The sequence below is a fragment of the Uloborus diversus genome, chromosome 1 (genome assembly GCF_026930045.1).
Source record: "Uloborus diversus isolate 005 chromosome 1, Udiv.v.3.1, whole genome shotgun sequence".
Lineage (NCBI taxonomy): Eukaryota > Metazoa > Arthropoda > Arachnida > Araneae > Uloboridae > Uloborus > Uloborus diversus.
In genome coordinates, this window is record NC_072731.1 from 101,733,158 (window position 1) to 101,749,711 (window position 16,554).

General features: G+C 33.7%; 1 protein-coding gene across 1 annotated transcript in view; it reads left to right on the forward strand.

Moving 5' to 3' along the window:
• The window catches only part of LOC129216874 (protein still life, isoform SIF type 1-like), a 184,434-nt gene that overhangs the window by 88,961 nt on the left and 78,919 nt on the right, over positions 1-16,554 (forward strand). Inside the window, exons 13-15 of the mRNA XM_054851126.1 lie at positions 6,350-6,525; positions 13,206-13,293; positions 14,957-15,136. Coding sequence (XP_054707101.1) covers positions 6,350-6,525; positions 13,206-13,293; positions 14,957-15,136 — 444 coding nt within the window. The remainder of the gene's footprint in view (positions 1-6,349; positions 6,526-13,205; positions 13,294-14,956; positions 15,137-16,554) is intronic.

The window sequence follows — 16,554 nt, forward strand, 5'->3', positions numbered from 1 at the left end:
TTACTGATGTTTTGTTTCGCATTGCCATGGTTACGTCTTTTAGCTTCGTTTAATTTTAATTTCTTAAAGGTCCAAAAACTTGGCACCACGGAATTATAAGCAATGGGGAAATGTTTTCACCAATTCTGCATATTTTACGATCAACGTAATGATAATTCCCCCGGAACAATGTAGAAGTTGCGAGAAGATTTTGAGAACTAGGAGTGTCAGCAATTTTCTCAATTGTCGCCAAATTTGTGGACGCCAAAGACCTAAAGCTAATATACTTCAGCCATAGCCTTGCTGATAGTGACAAAAGCAAACGATTATAGCCCATAATTGACGATAGCGCCAAACCCCCAGTTATCGAAATATTTTCTAAATTACTAATGAAAAGAAAACAGTGCATCGTAAAAGCAGGGGGGATAGAAGTTGTATTTGTACGCGCTTTTACATTTAATTCTAAAGAGGAACATTTCTATGATTTAGCTTTCAAAACTTAATGATATCCAAGCAAAATATCAATGTAAAAAGTAAACAAGTTCGATCGAAATGAGGTTCTGGGTAGACGGTGTCACCGACAAGATTCAGATCTCGACGGATAAGTTACATAGCAGTTTCTCATGGAAATTGGACTGCCCCGTGTTCTTCAATTTATTTTGAAAACAATTTTTTAATTTCTTTGATACCGGAAACTTGGCAAGTTACTGTATAATTGGAATAATCAAATGTTTTGGAAATTCTTTATTGACGACCAAAACTTCCCTCAAGTTTAAAATCCGGAATAAAAGAAAAAAAAATGTTTTCTGAATGAATTGAAAAAGATTAGACAATCTAACTTCTATGAGGAACAGCTATGGAACTTGGTACCCGTTTCGATCTGAACTATTTTATCGGTGACACCATCTACCCAGGGTCTTATTTTGATCGAACTTGGCTCCTTTTTAACCGACTTCAAAAAGGAGGCGGTTATCAGTTCATACATAATGTTTTTTTTTTTTTTTTGTCCACTCACAGCGTCTCACCTAGAGAACCGATTTTGATGATTATTTTTAAATGGATAGGGGATGGCTCAACTTAGGTCCCATTACTTTGTTTGGGCATATTTGTTCTTTAGAAAAAAGTTACTGGCAAAAAACAGTAAATTTTATGCAATTTCATTATTAAATGATTAAAATGATATGAAACCCATTGTTATAAAAGTTTGGTGCCATACAACAGTAATATTAATAGAAATTGTAAAGATAATTTTGAATAAAGGCTTCTCTGAAGCAAGCATCAAGTTTCTTCAGTGTCATTGCTCCATAGTGGTGGTAAAGCTAACCTGGAAGCGAGGTGATGCAGTGATCAGGATCTGCTTAGCCTTCACAATACTACCAGGGTACGTTTGCCTCAACTGTACAGGATTGCATCACAAACAACTGGTATGCTGCGAAATGGAAATTAGTTAGGGATATTTAAATGGTTACAATTAAATTATTACACAAATGAATTCCAGAGAGGAACAAAGATAATTTTTTAGTGCAGTCGCTTAAAGTTTAAGACGTGCTTATAGTTTTTTTTTTTTTTTAGTATGGAGCATTTTTATGAAAAAAATAAGGTAAAGTTTCGCGATAGTAACTTTTTACTTTTACTGAAATATCTACATTTACACTAAAAAGAATGAAATAAAATTTTTGAAAAAAAAAAATAGAACCGACTTCAAAATTGCTCTAAGAAGTGAAAAATAATTTCATTCTTTAAACACCATCGATAATACTTTAAAACATAATTTTTGAAGTTGGCGCAAAAACGATAGATAAGATCATTTCAACATCACAGCCATAACTCAACTAAAACTATAAATTTAACCAGGCCTAGTTTCTTTACTACCACATACATAATGCATTGATGACAGCATATTTGAGTAACGATATAAATGTTTCGTTCCCAACTTTGGATGATTTTCTGAAAAAAATATGAACGAAGCATGGTTACACCGGATTTTACTCCAACTTCAAAAATTATGTTTTAAAGTATTATCGATGGTGTTTAAACAAAAAAATTATTTTTCACTTCTTAGAGCAATTTTGAAGTCGGTTCTATTTTTTTTCAAAAATTTTCACATTTATGTTTTCTTGGGATTTTATTTTACAGCGATCCACAGTGTACGGTAATGTCCACTGCCCTGCTATTTTAATTGCAATAGAGAAAATAATGCCTTTTAGTTCAGAGCAATTCCATGTGTAACGAAAAGAGTTTTTTTTTTTTTTTAAAGATTTAAGCGATTACAGTGAAATTATTTTCATTTCAGCCGACTTTTTTCTTATTTTTTCCTCTGCACTTCATTGTTAAAATATGAAAAACAAGACAGAAAAAAAAATTACATTCCTTTTTCCTCAATGTTTGTGCTATTTTCTGCTCCGTGATGAAATGACACTTTTCTGAATCAAGTTTTTTGACTTCTTAGAACAAAACGATATTTTTGTGAAATTGTGTATTAATTCAATCTTTTAACTGACGAATACTTTCGTAATAGAGAAGTAACAATAAAAAACTGTTAATTTAAAAGACTTTTCATGCACTAGGTTGACAAATTTAAGTTTATGCGTTTTGACGGTGTGACTGCGGTGGAGTGGCTTTTAAAGTCCATTCATTTTTATAATAATGACCTAATTTTTAATTAAGTTAAAAATTGTTGCCTTTAACTTAAATAACACTAGTGTTGTTGTTTACGTATCCATAGTCAACAACCATGGAAGTATTGAGGGCCATTGCCTCGAGATTTTGGACTTTTTTATTTATTCACACATAGACAACATGAGAAAGACTTTCAGCGTAAAGAAAGTAAATACACCACTCAGAGCATCCGAGATTATCGAACCCATTTTACTGGCATTTGAAGCGAAGTTTCTACCACAAAGCCACGAAGGCCCGAACGCAAAATGAATGAGGCATAATGAGTGATATAGTTTACAAAATCATTAAAATAAATTAATAAAAAAAATCTTTCGTAAAAATTGTCATTTTCGTGAAATTGCCCTTCACTGAAATTATAGAGGCGCAGTGAAAATTCGTTTTTACATACATAAAATACGCTTTATCATAAAATCTGATTCCTTTTGGTAGGAATACAAGTGTAGGTTCAGCTGATTTAACTGGAGTGAGTATTTTGATGAAAAGATTTTTTTCTTCGGCAATAATTTGCCTTCGTTGTAACGTAACAGATGTTTCAATAAAATACCGTTTTATCAGGAGTGGCAGGGATTTCTGTTCTTTAAGTACTGAGTATTTCAACCTTATTCTTTTTTCAAAAAAAATAATATTGGGTTAGGAGATTTTCATTTGATTCTGATTCAGCAATCAGGATTGCTCATAGTGGTCACATTGCCTAATGTCTTACGTTTGTCAAAACCTATTCTCCTTGCAAATGGTAGATAGCGAGTAACGTGATTATTATCATGTTTTTGCATGTACAAATACAGTGTTTATTTTTATTGATTACTTTTTGTTCTACTTATAAATATTTTGAGACGACGAATCTAAGTTTAGTGATATTTCTATTTCTTTGCTTCTTTTATTGGCAGTATCTTTCGGATTGGAGAGTTAAAAGTTATCATCATATTTTTTTAACTTTAAACGCTTTTCTACGGCGATTTTAAATGATTCTAAGTGTATTTAAATTAGATGCTATTTTCTTTTAAAGAGAAAATTTTGACGGACAGGTGTAATCTTTATATCAGGATTTTTTTAAATTACTTTATGGACTGTGCTTGGAGCTTAAGACAAAATTATATGTGCACATTTTAACTAACGAAACAGAATCTTTCTTTTTATTTCGGAGTGGAAAGGGAAATTTACACTAGCTCTAAAAGTTTTTTATTTAATTTTATAGCACGAGCAGAGCCGTGCGGGTACTGCTAGTCTTTAATAAAATGCAGTTAATTCGAATAAATAATAGTTTTATAATTTTTACTAGTGGCACCCGCACGGCTTCGCCCGTAATAGAAAAATTAAAGGTCTTTTGGTTCGCTTGTATATATTTACAAATAATGTATGGTGAATTTTCTCGACAATTGGCTTGTACCGACGTTACAGTTCCACGTTATGATAATTTCGTATCTCACCCATTGGCTTGCGCCCATGGTACGATTCCACGTTATGATAATTTCGTAATTTATGATAGTTTTTTTTTTCTTAAAATTTGAATTAAAAAAAAACCACATCGAATTTTCGAAAAATCGCTTCGAGGTGCACATCCCCATGCTACATACTAAATTTGTGCCAAATTTCATGAAAATCGGCCGAACGGTTTAGGCGCTATGCGCGTCACAGACATCCTACAGATATCCTACAGACATCCTACAGATATCCTACAGACATCCTACAGACATCCTCCGGACAGAGAGACTTTCTGCTTTATTATTAGTAAAGATGAATAATTACAATGCGTATACACTGTTGAAACTACAGGTTGCGTTTTGCACCTTTCAGGGGTAAAAAGCTTGTTCACCAGCGGCACCTAATACGGAGTCGAAATGGCACATTTGGATGAAAAACAGGCACCTTCTAAAAGATAGGCAGCGGGGGTGACAAGAAAGAACCTTCCGAGAGAAAAATGGCACCCTTACTGATTTCTACTGTAGATCCTCCTCCCCCCTCTACCGTATTGTGTGTGTTTTTGAATACAGTTGCTCTTTATATATATATATATATATATATATATATATATATATATATATATATATATATATATATATATATATATATATATATATATATATATATAGTTTTGATCCAATTTCAGAGTTTTCTATATAGTTAAGAAGCGTTTATTACTTTAATTCATCTGATCGTGCTCTAACTCAGTGTTTCTCAACCTCTTTTGACCCACGACAGGTAAAAGCAAATCAAAAAAATTGCGGACTATTGAAATTTTTATCCTTTACTTTAAAATTTATAAAATAAATAATAACGATAAAAATAATAACTCTGGGGCCACTAAAAACGTGCCAAAAAATTCTGCGTGTTGATGAGTTTTTTTAGTAACATTAAAAATAAATAAAACAATAAATATCTACCCCCTTTACTTGGTATCAAATAGCTGTCACAAATATATTTAAATTTAACGACTAGTAATAATTTCAATAATCATAGTTGAGTTAATGATCAAAATAATTTGAGAGAAATTATAGAAAATTACGCGATTTATCATAAAATTTATGTATAAAAAATATTATTTTTATTCTTTAGTTTTTTTTTTTTAATTTTAATTTATTCCTTTACGTATTTATTTTGAGCAAAGGAGGTCCTCTGAGGACTGGTAAAAAATTTCCGAGGACCAGTACCGGTCGAGAATCGCTGCTCTAGAACTCCCCATTTGGATTGCTTAAATATTTTAATATGTTGATGACATTTACTACAGCATGATCCGTACCGAAAATGATGTGTAGAGATACTTATGGATTATTAACAGAAAGAGTCAAAAATATTCTGGGATGTTACAGTTACGGAAAAACAAAATCGTGTCATAAACGTTCAAAATTACAACCAAGAGTAACAAAATAAAATGCACATGAAGTTTTTCGACACTTTTAAAAACCAAAAGAATTTTCTAACGCTATATTATCGGCTTCACGAAATAACACCAACCAGATAACCGCTAACAGGAAATAATTCAAACACTTGAATGAAAAATCAAAAAAAAAAAAAAAAGCCAGACGGAGAGAGATTTATTTTTCAGTTCATTTTTTTCCGCTTGCTGTTCTGTTATAAGCTACGAAGCACAAGAATCATTTTTATTCAGGTTCTCACTTGTTGATTATTGATAATCTTACTGCTCTTATTATTTTGGGGATTAAATGTTGCTTATCGAGTACTCAAGAAAATGATAGATATTTTTAGTAGCGTTTTGAATGATGAAAATAGCACTACAGTAACGGTTGAACAATAAAAAGCAGTGAACATACTTTTATCAACACTTGTAACTATGTTTGAAAGCCCTGAAAGGTGCAAAGTGATCAAAAGCTATACTTGTTATTTTTAAAATTAATATTAGGAAAGTTGAGTTTTAATCCAATATTTTACTTAATTCAATGTGAACGTAACATCGAGCAAATTATTCACCATGTTGAAGCGGTTGAATGAATGTCGAAGTCAAACCGCATGCGTAACGATTCATTTTGCGATTGCCTGCTGTTTTGGCACTCCTGCTCTTTCCTGGCCAGCATGGCGCCCTTGGGCAATATGCTTTCACCTTAGGGGGTATATATTTACTCGTCTGGAACCCCTGGTTATAACAGTGTAGTATGTTAAAACAATCTTAGAATTTTATTTATTTATTTCATTAACTATTTAATTAATTAGTTAAATATTTTTTTTTCCGGAACAGAGCCTGTTAACGCACGTCTCAAAGGCGACTAAGTCCACGCTGAATGAGCTGGGGGTGTTCACGGTGTCGTCGTTCCACGCCTACATCTGCGCTCGCAGTCCTTCCCTCCTAACTAATTTGCTGTCCGGTAGAGGCGCTACCAAGAGAAGGTCCCTATCGAGGTCTAACAGTGGCAGGTAAGTGCAACCTTTGCAAGGTTATGCTCAGCACCAAAATCAAAACGCCTGTTACAATGAGTTAAAAGTCGACAAAAACTGATTCGTTTATTACAAAATGCTAAATTCCAAATTGTTGCATAAAGATAAATATGATGTAATACTTCGCCTCACATTGTGTACTTCAAGGATTTTAGGGAGCGAGGGTAGATTAAGGCGAAAGTCGTGCATGGAAATGTGGATGTGTAGTGTAGTTAATTTAGTTACTAAAAGCAGCCTGCGAAAGTTAACAATTGTTTGTCAAAAAATTTATCAAAATTGATGACTGCCTATTTTACCAGAAATTCATAAAGTCAGATCATATTGACAATATATTACCATGAAAAAAGGAACCTTCATATGTTCATTTCAGATTGCCAAGCTTATCAATATGCTCAAAGATATACGGGCTTTTCAGTATGGACATTCTTCCCCATGCACTGGGATTGTGTAACATGACAATTGGATAATAATTCTTTCACAAATAACGTTCGGAGACCTTTGCTGATTTCGGAATGAAACGCTCAAATTTCCCTACTTGTATAAGATCTATGGTCAAACAATATATCTATCAAGCTAGTATAGTTGAGGAAAACCTAACCTGGCAGCATTTTAATGCTGTGATTAGGATCTACGTAGTCTTCACAGCGATACCAGGTTATATTTACTCCAACTATAGAAGAACCAATTGCAACGAAGTAACCTCATGATCGAAACATTATGTAGCGATATCCTCTTACTCCCAGATAGACATTTTGAACAGCTGTATCAGCCCTTTTTGATGGTTTGATGAAACCCTTCTGGGATCCTACGTGAAAAATGACGTCACTGTTCATCGAAATGCGGTTAGAATTTTAGGATGTCTTCTCTAGTGGAAATGTTTGGAATGTGTGTGTGTGTGTGTGCATCAGCATTACATGAATAATTAGTTTTTGACAGCATATGAGGGTCGCAGTTGGAATTTCCGCAGCCTTTGTGCAGTATTCCAGGCTATGTCATTCCCAGAAGAACGTTATAAGGAGGAAACTTAACGGTTTTTTCCTTGTAAATATATTATTTTCTTCGATTTCAGTCGTAGTAAAAGGCCGATCCTGGATCATTATGATAGGAATCTTGATAACACATTATATGAAACTTCCGAGTTACACTGCTGTACGTAGAAAGATGTCTTCCGAGTACGATCTTAGGAATATAAACTAATTTTATGATACTGCTGCATTAGTATTTGATTATTTAAAATTAAACTTTCTTCTTTTTTTTTTCTTTTTTTTGAAACATTGAACGATGAAACTTTTTTATTGTTCTTAAATTTATTTTGTCTATTTTTATGCAACAGGTCATAGTCTAGTCAATGAACGGTTAAAAAAGAAACATGTAGTTTTGCAAATTGGCACACACGTACAGGAAGGGCTCCTAATGAACATGCTAAAAGTCCCCGGTGGTAGGGAAGGAGCTCCCAGCGTCACCTAGAATTTTAGGAGTCGTTTTTCAGGTTTCCTCTTATATCTCAAAAACACTGTCCGTTTGAGAACAAAATTGTTGTTTGCGAAATTAGAAAGCGTAAAATTATCTTTAAAAAGCTGTTTTTAATTTTTATTGTAGCTATAATAGTTTTCGAGATATTGAATTTCAAAGTTTGAATTTTTGAAAAAACTGACCATTTTTTCGTTCTTTTCCAAAAAACACCGCCTTAGCAATCTGAGGAAGAAGATGCCGTTTTTGTACGTTTGAATTTTTTATCATCAATTTTATCATTTATCCTTACCACATAAGAGTACACGTTTATTTCTTACATGCGTAGAGGTCTTTTTGGGTCTTAGTCGACGTTAAAGACATACCAGAGTGCATTTATTTAAAAACGATAGATTATTATGTCTTTCGCACATTCCCGAAAATGGAAAAAGTAGACAGTTTTCAAAATCTCACGAATTCGGAAACACATTGTCTCTGCCCCCATTACAGATTTAACAAAAACAAAAATACATTTTAAAAGGTAATTTTGTGCTCTTTAATTTAACAACTGATGATTTTACTCTCAAGAAAAAAGATTGTGAGATATAAGACGAAAGCTAAAAAAAACGGAGTTCAAGATAAACCGAAAAAACGGAATTCCAAGATAGTGGCACGAGCTCCCCTCAGAACCCCTCTACTAACGGGGACTTTTAGTATGTTCGTTAGGAGACCTTTTTGTACATGTGCACCAATTTTTCTAAGCAAACATTTATTTTTTACCCTCATTTTGGATCTTCGTTTGCTGGACAATGGTGGAAGGAGAAAAAAAGAATGAAAAGAACATCTCACATATTTTTGTCTTTCTGTATTACTCGCCTCCTTCCTCCCTCACCTGCCTTCTAATTTCAAGAAATAAAATCCTCTGCGTCTCTGCTGTATTCGGTCAGTAATAACCTGCACTATTTCAGACCGAAAAAAGGAAAGAATCACATCAAACAAATCCTCGAGGAGCTCCAAAAATTAAAAAAAGCGAAAAAATGGTCAGTTTTCCGAAAATTCACTAACTTTGAAATTTAATTTCTCATCAACTATTATAGATACAATAAAAATAAAAAAAGCATCTTGAAGATATTTTTACGTTCTTAAATCCATCAAATAACAACTTTGATTGCAAGTAAATAGTTTTTGAGATATAAGACAAAAATTCAAAGCACGCATTTTAATTTCAAGATGGTCGTGCGAAATCCTTCCCTATCACCGGGTCTTAATGTACCCTCACCTGCTTTCCAGCTTCAAGAAATTAAATCACCATAATGACCATCACCGCTTCAGACTGAAAGGAGAAAATATTCACATCAAATCAAGAACTGAGGAGGCTCCAAAAATAAAAAAGAACGAAAAAATGGTCATTTTTTTCAAAAACTCAAACTTTGAAATTCAATATCTCGGAAACTATTATAGCTACAATACAAACTATAAAAAAGCTTTTTATAAATAATTTTACGCTCTTTAATTGCTCATGCAACAATTTTGTTCTCAAGTGAGCAGTGTTTTTGAGATATAAGAGGAAAACTGAAAAAAAAGACGCCAAAAAAATCTAGGTGGCGCTGCGAGCTCCTCCCCTACCACCGGGAACTTTTAATATGTTCATTAAGAGCCATTCCTGTACGTGTGTGCCAATTTGCAAAACTACTTTTTTTTTTTTTAAACCGTTCATTGACTAGACTATATTTGATACATGGATACCAATGTGTTTCCTCTAAGTTAAATTCAATTAAGCCAGTATTAATTCAGAGATGTTGGCATTATATTTTTTAGTATTATCTGGTTTCATCCAAAGAAATTTCAATGTCAATACCTTTTCTTTCTTTAGGCAATTAAGTACAGAGATGAGAATCTTCAGACTTTCGTCTGAATTTCATACTTTTCTTAGATACGAATTTTTAACTTTCATCCATTTTCACGCTTACCGTAAGTATGAAAATGATTAAGCAGTGTAGGCTTAGCCAACATTGCACTTTTCAACACACTAGCAAGCTTAAATTTTGCCAGTTTTTTTTTTTTTTTTTTTTGAAAAGATACTTCTTGGTTAACAGAATGATGATGGAAGGTCAGAAATTTCTTGTGATAGAACTTATTTAGCAAACATTTATTCATACCTTCATAAATAGTTAGCATCATTTTATTTTTAATAAGTACCTGCGTACTTGAATATTATAGTGGGTGGCCAAAATATTAGGGACACTACTCAAATTCTCGTATTTTCTAGTGCAGACTCGTGTTTTGAAGAAAAAAAAACCCCGAACCACATTTTTATAAAAAAATATTCTAATGGGCTTCTGGTATCATTATTATTGCTTTTTGGGTCTGTCCACTACCAATGTCTGTCATTTTTCAAATACGTGAGGTTATTCCTGTTTTAGTCTCTAATGTGAGAAAACAGCTGTTGTCGTGAGGTTATATTAAGTATTCTAGAAAATTTTCTCAGAAAGTTTTAATGCCTGCTATAGTTAATACGTAAGTAATACTTATTAAAAAAGCAATGTTGCTACATTCAGTAAATTACCGCCCAATAGCCAGGGCTAAAGCAGAAATACATGAAATACACCGCCAGCTCAGTCATTTCCAGCCGAGGACTGCAGTTTCGTGCTTATTAGCACTCATCAGCCCGGCATAGGAAAGTGACTGAGTTGGAGATGGCAAACCTCTTAAGGAAGCCAAGAGTGCCTAACAAACTGGTAGCTAATATAGAATTAGCGCAGACCAGACGAGTGACCGAAGCAATGGTTCGGTTCAACTCATAGATTGAAGGCAAGGCATGGTATATTCAGTAAATTACCGCCCAATAGCCAGGGCTAAACCAGAAATACATGAAATACACCGCCAGTTTCCATCTCCAGCTCAGTCACTTTCCTACGCCGTGCTGATGAGTTCTAATGAGCACGAAACTGCAGTCCTCGGCTGGAAATGACTGAGCTGGCGGTGTATTTCATGTATTTCTGCTTTAGCCCTGGCTATTGGGCGGTAATTTACTGAATATACCATGCCTTGCCTTCAATCTATGAGTTGAACCGAACCATTGCTTCGGTCACTCGTCTGGTCTGCGCTAATTCTATATTAGCTACCAGTTTGTTAGGCACTCTTGACTTCCTTAAGAGGTTTTCCATCTCCACCTCAGTCACTTTCCTATGCCGGGCTGATGAGTGCTAATAAGCACGAAACTGCAGTCCTCGGCTGGAAATGACTGAGCTGGCGGTGCATTTTAATGTTGCTACAGTTTGTGATTAAATTTCAATATTTTATTCATATTATAGTTTGATATTGTCAAAACTTTTTTTAAAGAATGTGCAAGACTTCAGAGACGGGTACCAGAAAATGTGGAGAAATAAAAGCATTAGTGCTCTCATCCTTACACTTCTAGAGAGTTATTGCACATTTAACAGGTGTTTCTAATTCAGTAATAGTTGCATATATCAAAAGTTAAAATTGAAAAAGTCACTGAAAGCAGGTCCCATAGGCAAATGTGGCAGAAAAAGCATCACTAATTCTTGTACAGTAGTACTTGCAGACCGTAGAATCAAGGATATGTGTTTTTTCGAATAGTAAACCTTCTATACAAAACAGTCTTGATGGAATAGTTACCCCAAGTGACTTTTGATGCCGCCTGGAGGAGCCCAGATAAAAGAAACTTTTGTCGTCGAAAAATGCCGAAAATGGAGTCATCGAAGAATCATACCTATAAAACCTCAAACTAATGAAGTTAATAAAAATTTTTTTTTTTAATAGCACTACTTGCAGATAGTACACACACGATTTCAGTCCTCAACAGGTTTTTTCTGGGGGGGGGGGAGTGTTTTGCCCGCTATAGACGTTTTTTCTTAGATTCGGTGTTGAGTGTTTTTTTTGACGGGCCGACAACCCGTTAATTCCTCTTCAACCAATTGCTCACTGGTTCTGTGGCCGGTACGAGCATTGGTAAAATATTTTATGCTCCATTTCTCTAAGCAGTTCGCTTCCAGAAACATGTTTTGGACAATTTTAATATGGATATGTCCAACTTTTGACCTAAACACAACTGTTATACTTGCAATAACTCTCTAGGTGTGTGTGCAAGGGAGTAGCAATTCTTTTATTTCCCGACATTTTCTAGGGAACATGTTCGAAGCCTTGCTCATTCTTAAAATATCTGTTTTGACAATATTGCGTTATAATATGAATTTAATATTAAACTTTAATCACAAACTACATTAAAAGAAACTTTATTAATAAGCGAAGCTTGCGTGTTGACAATAGCAGACACCAAAACTTTCATTGAAATATTCCCAGAATACTTAATATGACCTCACACAAATAGCTCTTATTTCGCAATGGTAACTGAAACAGGAATAACCTCACTTTTGTTAAAAAAAATGAAGCAGACTGGTAGAGTTACCACTTTTCAAAAACAATAATAATAATACCATTAGCAATGTAAAATTTAAAAAAGTTGTAGTTCGTGGTTCATTTCTTCAAAAAGTGAGCCTAAACTTGAAAATACGAGAATTTGAGCAGTGTCCTTAATAGTTTAGCCACCCGCTGTATATCGTCTTTTTAGTTCAAAATATGATTTCAGACACTTTTGTTTTAAAAACTTTGAGGTTTATGTGTATTTTTAATTTTTGCACATCATAAACTCTTATGCCGGTAAGTACAGAAAAAGTCTTTTTCTTCAGGTGCAAAGAAAAACATCTCCAAAAAAATATACATTTAAGGCACTCACTGAAACAGCATGTTAAATTTTTTCCTATGAAAAGAACGGTGAAGTTTAGGAGAAGTAGTTTTAAGTCATGAAATACTTGCTTTTTAGTAATTTTGCCGAGCTAAAATATTACCGCATTTTAAATCAACTGCTCATTCAGCATTTTTCAAATTACAGTGACTCAAATTTTATTACAAAAAATTACAACTAATGTTTGTGATTAAAGTAATTTTTTCACATGAATTTTGATCTTTTCGTGCAAAGTATGTGTAACTAAAGATTTCCTCCCAAATGTTTCTAACAACTTGAAGTCAGGAAATAAATACTGACTTTGTTTAAATTGTATTATTTTTTCGAAAATAATCCAAGCAGATATTTTTAAACATTTTTTACTCTCCGAATAAAGAATCACTTGAATCATAGCCTACAGTTCATTCATTTTATTTATTTATTTATTTATTTTTTATTTCAGGCGCTCTCTATCCAACACTTCAAGCTGCAGCTTAGATTTACCCTCAATGCCTGAACGGTCAATCAAAATACAGATTCCTGATAATCAGGTAAATTGTCCAGCTATTTAACTTCAAACTTTTGGCTTAACTTTTTCCACACAAATAAACTTATCCAAAGAGAAACTTTTAATTTGTGTCATTTGAAAACAAATCGGTACCGTAAAATTGTGTCGTAAAATGCATAGTTTTAAAAATTCGTGAATGATTTATTGCTATATGTACATACGCATTTCCCCCAGTAAAAACTGGGTCATACAATCAAATTTTCATTACAGTAATTCACAATAACTTTTAACCTCAGATTCTCGATTTTAAAGTTCCCCACTCACATTTTGAGAATTCATTGTATTTCTAGGTATAAAGCTGAAAAAAAAAGCTCCACAAATCTTGTATAAATATGAAAAATTAAGAAGTAGTAATTATTAAATCCATTTAAAATGAATTATTAATCTGGTCCAAAGCTATCCTAATACTTAGTAACTTCATTACAGTAATTCACGAAGACTTGGAACTTCTCGATTTTAAACCCAGCCCATGTGTTAAGAAATTTATTGTATTTTTAGGTATAAAGCGTAAGAAACACGTCACAACTCTTGTATAATTATGTAAAATTGAAAAAAAGTATTTTTAAATCCATTTAAAATGAAATATTAGTCTGGTTCAAAGCATTACTGACATTTAGTAGCTTTGAGTATCGTCAGAATTTTTTAAAGTCAAATATCATGAAACATTGTAAGAGTCGCGAAGTAACAAAATTATTCGAAGTTTACCTTGATTGAGTGCAATACATCTTTAACCAGCTTATTTACCAGTTTTTTTTCTTTAGTTTCACTTTACATTTACATAACATATATACAGCACAGCTTTTTGGAGCATGTTGAAGTTATTTGAAGGAAACTTGCTCGAGTACCTCGTATTGTCAGAAGGCAATTGGTGAAATAATTATATGGAAACAAAGCTCAGTTTGCCTTTCAAAAAAGCTTGGATATGCTCAGCAGTATATTAAGCGAGATATTTTGCAGTGCGTTGAGGAATAGAAGATAATTTCGCAAGTGTATTTTACAATCATTAAAGTATAGAACAGAAATTATAACTAGTCGTCATTTGAATCGAGTTTTTATTAATGTATCTCTAAATACATTAATAAATATAAAACACGGCTGTTTAGAGCATACTGGAGATATTAGGGAGAAATTTGTTCGAGTACTTCATGGTAAAACGAGGCAATTGGGGAAATATTAACCTAGAAAAAGAACGACTCAATACGTCTTTCGCAAGAGCCTGGATGCACACAGTAAGATGGTAAACTATAGCAAATCCTATTAACCACTTCAGTAGCTTTTGAGCTCTTTTTGCAAAGTGGTGAGGAATAGAAGACAATCTAATGTGTGTGTGTCTTCCAATCATTGACACATAGAACAGAAATTGCAACTGGCCATCATTTAAACGAAATTTTCATTGATGTATCTTTAAATGCCTAAATAATTTCGCTATCAAGTTTAAACATCATTTTACATTTTATATCTCTTCTCCCTCTCTGTTATATTTTGAAACTACACAATTATTAACAAAATCATTCCTAAAAACTGAGAAGTAAAATAGCCGGTGATTTCTGATTCTGTGACTAAATCGTTTCATTCAAATCGAGAACTGTTTCTCAATAATCAGAATAAAGTTCAGTGTTTCATGGACTTTTTTTCGGTTCTTTTAGACGGTGTCGACGAGCTCGCTGAATGTTCGTGACAACATGACGGTGGAGGAGGTGTTGTGGAGTGCTTGTGCTAAGAAGCAACTCTCTCCCAACGATCACTTTCTGCGAACCAAGAAGAGGAAAGATGTCGACGAGTATTTTGTACCACCGCGGAACGAACTCATCGAGAATCTCATCAACGTAAGTAGTTCGATCTCCCTAATTTCTAAAGATCAAGACTAGCAGCATGTGACGACTAAATTATAAAAATTTGCGGCTAAAAATCTCTTAGCATCATTCCATCACCACTTTTTCCAACTCCAACTTTGCTAATGTTTAATAATAAGTTCTTTAATATTAGTCTTAATTTAAACACATAATTTTAACGCTTTTGTGGCAATTTAAAAACTAATTGCTGTTAATTTTTTTCCATATTAGTAATGCAATTGTTAAATATATTTATTTAGACCCTCGTTTTTACGCGGGTTTATTTTACGCGCTTTCGATTATACGCGATTTAAGATTTGACACCTTGATTTCATTTTACGCGGATGAGTTTCGGTTTTACGCGGATGCGGCAATGCAACAAATAACATTTTCCTCTCTTTCAAAATTCGAACTCCTAAAGATTGCAGATTACACGTAATAAACTGCATTTTGGAGTGCTAATAACCGAACTTGGACCCCTGGAGGCATTTTATTCGATTGGTTCCAGAGCTCTTTCCAGAAGTAAAATTATTAAACGCACACAGCTCAGAACTCGCTGGAAGAAGAGCTTTTAGGAGTGACAAAGGAGGCCAAAACCAACCAGTATACCAACTTCGGTGACACGTAACCCAAAACGTTTAAATTGAAAATTTTGAGCCATTCCTAGACAATATAAATGATCTTTCTGATTTGTTAGTGAAGGAAGATTCTATCATAGAAATGATGCAAGTGACCATGGATGCGTTAATGCTCTGCAAAAAAATTAGAGAAAAATTCTTAATGGCTGACAACAGACTATTATAGCCAGCTCTTTATAAAAGAACACGAAATTAGTTTATGTTTTCTTTATGCATGTTGTGCTTAATAAACGATAAAAGTACACATTAAACTTATTTTACAATTAGATAACACTAGAATAAAGTTTTTTTTATCTACGGAACCTAACCCCTATTTTAACACTACTATTAGGTCTCAGTTTACGCGGTTTCGATTTACGCGGCATTTCCGTAGAACGTAACCCCCGCGTAAAACGAGGATTTACTGTATTTCATTTTACACAAACTGACGAATGGCTGAAAAGTAAAAGACGACGCAGGAGATCGTGTTCGATAGATTTTTAATTTAATTGAGCAACGACTTCTTGAGGTGTAACGACGTTACACCTCAAGATTTTTATAATTGACTAGAAAGTCGCCCGTCATGGTATGACGGGTGAAAATTGCTTCGACATTTGAACGAAACAATGGCCTGTTTTGTGATATTTTGATAGTTGAAATTGTAACCCTAACTCCCGTGGATTAACACTAAACTCCAGTAGATAGCGTTCATAGCTGACCACATTTTCGTTTCTCCATTCCCCGTAAATGAGTCTTCCGTTAAAACAGTTAAGCTACCGGATCGAGTTCAGCCTT